The sequence below is a fragment of the Amphimedon queenslandica genome, unplaced genomic scaffold, assembly GCF_000090795.2.
Source record: "Amphimedon queenslandica unplaced genomic scaffold, v1.1 AMPQUscaffold_13437, whole genome shotgun sequence".
Taxonomy (NCBI): domain Eukaryota; kingdom Metazoa; phylum Porifera; class Demospongiae; order Haplosclerida; family Niphatidae; genus Amphimedon; species Amphimedon queenslandica.
The window spans coordinates 43,777-52,136 of record NW_003546327.1 but is presented as its reverse complement, the minus strand read 5'-3'; the positions used below and the strand labels follow the sequence as shown (position 1 = coordinate 52,136).

The following is an 8,360-nucleotide window of genomic DNA, read 5'->3' as shown; positions in this document are numbered from 1 at the left end:
AAGATTATATAAATACTGAAGGACTGAATAGGCTACGTAAACACATTATATCATATGATTGTTCTCCAAAGTGATATAACACAGCTAAGAGTACATGTGTATATGCTTTCTATAGAAAAACTGTCTTGGCAACTCTTAACTTTTATTACATTTTCTGATACATATTGATGCCCTTATGCTGTGTAGCAAGTTTGAGCTGATTCCAACTTGAATTTTTCAACTTACGGCCATTTAAAAAAAATGCCACAATTCTGACAAAATACCCTGTACTATATAGCCCATGGTTTTTTCCAAAAAAATGGCTCCGAAATCACCCCAAATTTTTATTACATTTTCCGATACATATTGATGCCCTTATGCTGTGTAGCAAGTTTGAGCTCATTCCGACTTCAATTTTTCAAGTTACGGCCATTTTAAGAAAATTCCAAAATTCTGAAAAATACCCTGTACTATATAGCCCATGGTTTTTTTCGAATAATGGCTCCGAAGTCACCCCACATTTTTATCACATTTTATGATACATATTGATGCCCTTATGCTGTGTAGCAAGTTTGAGCTAATTCCGACTTTAATTTTTCGAGTTACAGCCATTTTAAGAAAATGTCAAAATTATGAAAAATACCCAAGGCTATAGTCCATGGTTTTTTCCAAAAAATGGCTCCAAAATCACCCCCAATTTTTATCACATTTTCTAATACATATTGATGCCCTTATGCTGTGTAGCAAGTTTGAGCTAATTCCGACTTTAATTTTTCGAGTTACAGCCATTTTAAGAAAACGCCAAAATTCTGAAAAATACCCTGTACTATAGCCCATGGTTTTTTCAATAATATAATTTAATAATGATACTAAAACTTACATGTATATTATATAACACACACACACACACACACACGTTAAGAGGTCCTTCACTTACTTTTCCAGGATTGAGTCGTCTCTTATCAAGACTCCACCTCCAAGGAGCACGAGAGCTACAAAGTAGAGGACAAAAATAAACATAAAAAAATAAATTAAAAATAATGAATTAAATGATGTACCTGTCAACTGCTTTTTCAGTCATTTTTCTCTACAAAAAAAACATGAGAAAATAATAATAAAATAAAACAATATAACTGTATCTAGAGTACCCTTTTATTGCTTGAGTACTGTCTGGGTTCCTTCTCAGATCTGACCTACGGGTACGTTAAAAGAATTAAGATAATACGTGTACCGGTTAGTATTATAATAATAAGAGGCTTTTGATAAGGACTGGTATTAAATAATGATTACCTTTTTAGTAGACATTGGAGGACCTTTAGAATCACTCACCCTGTCGTTCTTAGGCAACTGGCATAATGAATTAAAATATATTTATTTTATTTTATTTTATTTTATTTACTTGAACTGAAGGGAACTCCCACTTCCCATTTTGATAGCCTTGTTGAGCCTAAAATAAAATACAAATAAAAATAAAATAAAATAATAAAAATAAATAAAATAAAAAGAAATAAAATAAAATAAAATAAATAAAATAAAATAAAATAAATAAAATAAAATAAAATAAAAATAAAATAAAAATAAATAAATAAAAATGAAAAAAATAATAATAAAATGAAGGAAACAAAATATAAAATAAAATAAAAGAAATAAAATAAAATTATAATCAACTAAACAATAATAATCCATAAAGTAATACATCATGCATGCAGTGATGATAGAATAAGTGTCTGCTTCATTGCACAATCCATATAAGCACAGGAAGTAATCATTAGAATGAGCCTAATTCTACTTTTAAAGGTGTAAGTAAAAACTAACTAACAATAAAATCAAACCTAACACTAGTACCTTTAAAAAGTAAAAAACTGTTATATTAAATTATATTTAGTTTAAAATTAACAATAAAATTGATTGTTTGTTATTTAGTGCCTACCTCCTCAAGCATTTTCATAACCAGAATCTTCAGAGTAGAGTCAGGGATGGTGTCATTAGTATTATCATTTATATTAGCAGCGGCAATTGAGAATATCTAAGAAACAATAAAGAAGGGAAATGAGCATAAAAATAAGAGGAATGAGGTTTTAAAAGATAAGGCTTACTTGTAAATAATCGTCACACAGTTTCTTCAGCTCTTGATTAAAGGAGGTTTGAAGAACGGCTTTGATCAACTCAAGCGTTTTAGCAACACTGACCCCAGCCCCACCACGACTGAGGGAAACAGGAAGAGTATAAAAATGGAGAATCGTCTCCTTTTCAATTCTCGCAAAATTTGGTCTGAGACCCTGTACTATAGTACAGGGACTTTGGCCTGATTTTGGAGCAAATTTAAAAGCTCGTAAAAATCCAAAATTGATTGGAATCAGTTATTATTATTATTATTATTATTATTATTATCATTATTATTATTATTATTATTATTATCATCATAATCATTATTATTATTATTATTATTATTATTATTACCATGTTGCCCTGTGGTATGGGTGCATAGCATAAACAGCAGCTCTGTGGACGTGTCTAAAAATAGTAACACATAAAATCAACAAAATATAAAAAGACAAGAACCTGTGCCTCCGAGGGAAATTACGTGTCAGCATATTAACAGGCTAAAAAAGAAAAGAAATTAAATGTATAAAAATATTTCAGACCCAGCGTCAATATTATTATATGTATTAGACCCAGTGCCAACATTAGAATATGCATCAGGCCCAGGGCCAATATTATAATATGCATTAGACCCAGTGCCAATATTATAATATGCATTAGACCCAGTGTCAATATTAGAATATGCACCAGACCCAGCGTCAATGTTATAACATGTATCAGACCCAGTGCCAGTATTAAAATATGTATTAGACCCAGTGCCAATATTAGAATATGCATCAGACCCAGTGCCAATATTAGAATATGCAACAGTCCCAGTGCTAATATTATAATACGTATCAGACCCAGTGCCAATATTATAATATGCATCAAAACCAGTGGACCCAGTGCAAATATTAGAATATGCATCAGACCCAGTGCCAATATTAAAACTCACTGCATTCAATGCGTTATCAGGAATGTTGACTGAGGAGAGTGAAAATGATGCGACCCCAGACGGAGCTGGTATGACCTCTTCGTGAGGAGGAGATAAATCTTTAACAGTTTCAAGGACATCAGGAACTAGAAATAAAATAACATTTAGAATTATGGCCCAGGATATGTCTGCTAATTTTGCACATTTAGAGAAAGTGTAAAATTTAATTCTTTTAGCAGGCTAAAATGCATTTGCAAAAATAAAATCTGCAAAAGGAATTTTACTGGTTATTTATATACATAATGTATATCTATAAGCATGTATACATGTACGTGTGTGTGTGTACAAGATGTGATGTGTTACTATACCATCAAGTTGATCAGTTACAAGCAATGAAGATGTTGTTGGTATCTGATGTGCATTGATATCAGGCTCTGATAATGAGGACATAATGTGGGAATCACCAGATAAATCTGACTCCTTTGATGTACCTGTAGGAGAGGAGAGAGAGAGGGGGGGGGAAGAGAGAGAGGGAATGGGGGGAGAGAGAGAGAGAGAGAGAGAGAGAGAGAGAGAGAGGGAGAGAGAGAGAGAGAGAGAGAGAGGGAGGGAGGGAGGCAAAATAAAACCCTCTAAACAATGACAATTAAAGCATAGCTGGGCCACAGCTGCCAAATAAATGAGTCTATAATGCCAATTTTGCATCAGCTTCAAAAAGCATTAGAAGTACATGTATCTTCATATCCTAACAATCCTCTAGACAATCAATTTCTGGCCCTTACAGCAACTACTAATCATACTTATAAACACCTCCATTGCTACATAAAAACCTTCTCTAACAGCTACCCTACAATAGCCCCTCCTCTTGCTTCTGTTTGACATTACACTAACTTGACTGCTGCAGGATCTCATTGTGCTCTGACTGAACCTCCATTTCCTCATCTTCTGCCTCAGGAGTGACCGTCACAGAGTTTAAAGTAGGAGGGATTAGCAATATGGCCGCCACCGGGACCACTTCCTTTATCTCGTCCATTCCTTTAGTGACAGTGTCTTCCATTTCTTCTTTTGATTCTTTTATAACTTCTGGAGCCTCTGGGACTTCTTTAGGCGAGGGAGGCTTGGCTGCTGACTGATTATCATTCTCCATTATTATACTGAGAGGACAGATAGAGCGAGGGAGTGAGAGGGTTTAAAATTTGTAATGATAATCAGCTCAAAATTACTGCATAGAATCATTAATTTATACAAGTAAACAGTGTACATGCACTAGATAATAATATTGAAAATTTATAGATATTTTTTAACAAAGATCACGTATTATTCATTCACATGTTGCTGATGTAATTTAACATTCAATTTTAGCTACAAGCAGAGGCACATGCATATTCTGCAATACTGGATGAAGATATAAACCTCACTTGCTGCTTTCAATCACCAACAGCTTGCCAGGCTCTGAGCCCAAGAGATCATGTAGGAGAGAGTCCTTTTCAATTTCAGTGTCGACAGGAACAGGTTGAGCAGTGACCATCAGATCCTGTTGATCCCCTTCTTCTAGAACTGTCTCCGTTATCTCTTCATTCTTCTGATCCTCCACTCCTAGCTGATCCTCAGTGATGCCATTAAAGTTCAGACATTCATCAGTGACGGATCCATTAATGATTGGAGGGAGGGAGGGAGGGGAAAGAGGAGGAGGAGGAGGGAGGATGGGTGTGGTCAATAGCTCATCACCACTTAGTACATGTAAGTCACTAGAGTAATAGAAAATAAAATAATTATAATTATAATAATGTTATTATTTTATTCACATAAAAGAGAAAATGTTGATAGTAACATTCCATAATGTAAACAAAGAGGAAGAGAGAGGGAGGAAAAGAGAAAGGGGAGAGGGAGGGAAAGAGAGAGAAAGAAAGAGGAAGGGAAAAAGAGAGGGAGGGAGAGGGAGAGAGGGGGGGAGGGAGAGGGAGAGAGGGGGGGAGGGAGAGAGAGGGGGGAGAGAGAAAGGAGAAAGAGAGGGGAGGGAGGTGAAGAAGGACAACAAAAACAATGTGTTAATGAACAACACTTTAAAGTGCCATAACTTCAAGAAATGTAAACCAGTCAAAAAGGCACCACACAGTAATACTAGGACTCTAAATATAGCAACACGACTCTAAATATAGCAACAGTTTAAATTTTATTAATAAAAAAATAATAATAATAAGAGCCTTTTTTGGGCACCAATAATTAATGCGAATCGTACAAAAAACTAAAATTATTAAAATGCCCCCTATAATAATTGTGACTATAAGTATACATGTAGATACAAATGCACACACACAACTAATGCTTATGGAATAGTATTGGGAATTGAATAAAAATGTGCATTATGAACATTAACATTAACAATACAAGTACACAGTAGATCAGTACACATACTAGCTCTGTAATATGAGCATGTGTACATGTACAGTGTATAAATGACATGTAGATGTACATGCATCACAAAGGGAAAATGGATTCTCTCAACATTCCAAGTATCAAATAAACTTTCAAGATCTATTGCAGCTATTGTTATGGGCGTGGTTTGATGCGTGGGTGGTTATTATAGGGTGTGGCTTGTGAAGCAGCAGCTACTTTCTGTAAAATGTACACACATACACAATAATACAGCCATTAAAGTTGTATTTGCAATTGCTTGAAGCAAAACCTTTCCATTTCTCCTGCTTTCTTTGATTTACAATGAAACTAGGCAAGTAAAAGCATCAATTAGCTACAGGTATGTGGTGACAAATTTAAATTATAAAATGGCTCAAAACAAAGCATCCCTTTGCTTCTCTTCTCAAACGGGAGAAAGATAAAATGGCTACAATGACGTATAGATATTCACGATATGAGGAGCAATTAGCTAGGTATTATGTCACATAATGGAATTCACTCCTCTCTCTCTCTGTCAACTCAGCAATCCATCTATTTCTCTCTTTCTTGACAGAGGAACTACCTGTTCAAAGTTGCAAGAGTGCCAGGCGCTTCTTTAGGGAGGACTTCATTCAGATCACCTCCATTGCTGTTAGCCAGTAGCTCCATGGCGAAAGGATGCCTGAAGTGTGTCAGAGTATCCGGCTATAACACAATGAAGGCTGCTTACCTGGTAAATATATAGAGCAACGCGTCTGTGTAGCAATCGAGGAAGAAGGCAGAGCGAGTACCTGTGTTATCAAAGGGCCCCTGTATGCCTATTTCTACCTGCAGGAGCAGTTTTGAGACCGTCTCGTGGAGTTAGGCGAGGGAGAGAGAGCGTTTCTGCTTGCAAAGGTTGCCTGAGCTATCCACCACAGCTGTACAGTCCGGTAACCACAATTGAGGCTCACGTGATCCTCTCTTCTCGTTGTCCCTCTGGGTCTGGAACATAATAATAATAATAAACTTTAAGTGGTTTTACTTTAACTATCATAAGTGCTATTGTGTTTTTGTGGAGCATCTCCCTTTGCTCAAAACTAAATCAAGTTCAAAAAATATTTCAATTATAAATAGCAGCAACACTGTAAGCTGTAGCAATATTGCACAAAGAAGACTTCATTTTAAACCAGATTAGAATAGATCGAGCTATAGGATAAGATATAAAACACTTATATAAACTAATTGGAATATACTAGCATGTAGTAGACTTTTGAATTATATCGAGTAGCGTTAGTCTAGCAAGGCTGGTAAATCCAATGTAATATTATTAATCCTTCCTACTTGCAAAACCTAAGTACCATGTAGATACATACTTGTGTCATATAACCTATCATTGAAAGATGTTAATATTCATCATTATCATATTCAATTCATGAGTATCATAGCATAAATGAATACTTCTGTAATTACGTAAAATGAATCTAATCATATTGAAATAATAGGATTTTGGTGGTTTTTAAATTTTCACAGCTGGGTGAGTTTAGAAATGAAAATCTGTTAACAAATCCAAACTGTGTTGCAATGAGTTCGGGACATATTTTAATAACAACTGAGTCTAAAGGAGAAAAATTTTCACCAAGCCATTTAAACCAAGGAATAGACATCAAAGCTTGTTTTGATAAAAATGGAAACTCTGTTATTTTAATTTTCTAGCTGGAGTACAGCTTAGATATTGCACGAGCTACTACTGCCTGCACTAGCACTGCAGCAACTGATGGGCGTGGCTCAGCAAGCTCACGTGATCTGCAGAAAAAAATGGACGACAGCGACTCGAAGGTTGCCCCGTCTCTTTCTCCTGTCTTGTCTACAGAGAGCGGGTCTACTAGAGAGAACAACACAAAAAGACTCACGGACAAGTTTATAGTGCAGGCCAAGAACTACGTGGAGACGGGCTCCGAGAGAAAGGCGCTAGAAGGGACGCTCTCCTTCCTCAAATTAAAGTCATTGCGTCATAATGACGCCCGCAAAGCATTACATGCTAATGCAGGGCTCGTAGAAGGTCTGCAGTCTCTTCTCGTCTCTGGAGGAGCTGCGGGAGAAGAAGGAGATGGAGTGAAAGCTCTTGCTTGGAGCATACTTGCAAACCTCTGTGCAATAGATAAAAGAATTCAAGAAAAGGTTTGACTGCAATTAATGTCATGTAATAACATTCACAATCCTTCTCTCTCTTTCTCCATATTTATCCTCTCTATATATGCATAATTATCTTTATCATTATTACAGGTCATTAACATTGCATTAGCAGAAATATGTGAGTTTAAAGATCATCATTCTGTACAGGCATCAGTTATATATAGTCACTGCAGCATCACACAATTAGCACACAATAGCTGCTTCTTTGCATCAATATTTACATACACAGATGCATTGCAATGCCAATTAATTAAATTTTTGTCATATTTACAATATCACTGCACACCTTCTGGCTTTAAAATGATCCCATCCTTTATTGATTAGTTTTTGTCACATTTTACACATGTACATGTAGGTCGGACTCTCTCCTCCTCTTCCCGCCCACGCATACTTAACCCGACCTGTCGCACACTTGCCAACGTAATGTCTCATGTTAGTTTCCCAGGCTGGGACCACTCCTTCATGAGTTCTATCGTACAATCTCTGACAAAAATAATTTCTACAATCACCGAAAGCTCTTGTCTGCAGAGTGCCTTAAGAACCCTGCGTAAAGTGCTGGTACACGTTAGCAACTCAAACGAGCATTTCCTCATTCATAGAACCCTCTTTGGAATCCTTCAATGCTTGAGGACTCAAGAAGAAGACCTAAGCTCGTCCGCTTTATCAGTTTTTGAAACTTGCTTTACTAGTGGGGTCCCTGATCTGGCGTCCATGCTTTGGGCGGGAGAGCATGAGGGATTAAGTACTATTATCGGTCTTATTCGAGTTGGTTTTCCTCAAGAGCAGGTGTGGCGTC

General features: G+C 36.2%; 1 protein-coding gene across 1 annotated transcript in view; it reads right to left on the bottom strand.

Annotated features, from left to right (window-relative positions):
• LOC105312495 (uncharacterized) overlaps positions 1-6,490 on the bottom strand; it is an 11,187-nt gene extending 4,697 nt beyond the window's left edge. Inside the window, exons 1-15 of the mRNA XM_019995584.1 lie at positions 6,120-6,490; positions 5,973-6,071; positions 4,414-4,743; positions 3,887-4,149; positions 3,364-3,486; positions 3,017-3,141; positions 2,542-2,582; positions 2,440-2,493; positions 2,076-2,184; positions 1,910-2,005; positions 1,379-1,426; positions 1,270-1,326; positions 1,128-1,172; positions 1,038-1,066; positions 876-971 (exon numbers count right to left, since the gene is read on the bottom strand). Coding sequence (XP_019851143.1) covers positions 876-971; positions 1,038-1,066; positions 1,128-1,172; positions 1,270-1,326; positions 1,379-1,426; positions 1,910-2,005; positions 2,076-2,184; positions 2,440-2,493; positions 2,542-2,582; positions 3,017-3,141; positions 3,364-3,486; positions 3,887-4,149; positions 4,414-4,743; positions 5,973-6,058 — 1,502 coding nt within the window. The 5' untranslated portion in view covers positions 6,059-6,071; positions 6,120-6,490. The remainder of the gene's footprint in view (positions 1-875; positions 972-1,037; positions 1,067-1,127; positions 1,173-1,269; positions 1,327-1,378; positions 1,427-1,909; positions 2,006-2,075; positions 2,185-2,439; positions 2,494-2,541; positions 2,583-3,016; positions 3,142-3,363; positions 3,487-3,886; positions 4,150-4,413; positions 4,744-5,972; positions 6,072-6,119) is intronic.
• Positions 6,491-8,360: the final 1,870 nt, after the last annotated feature.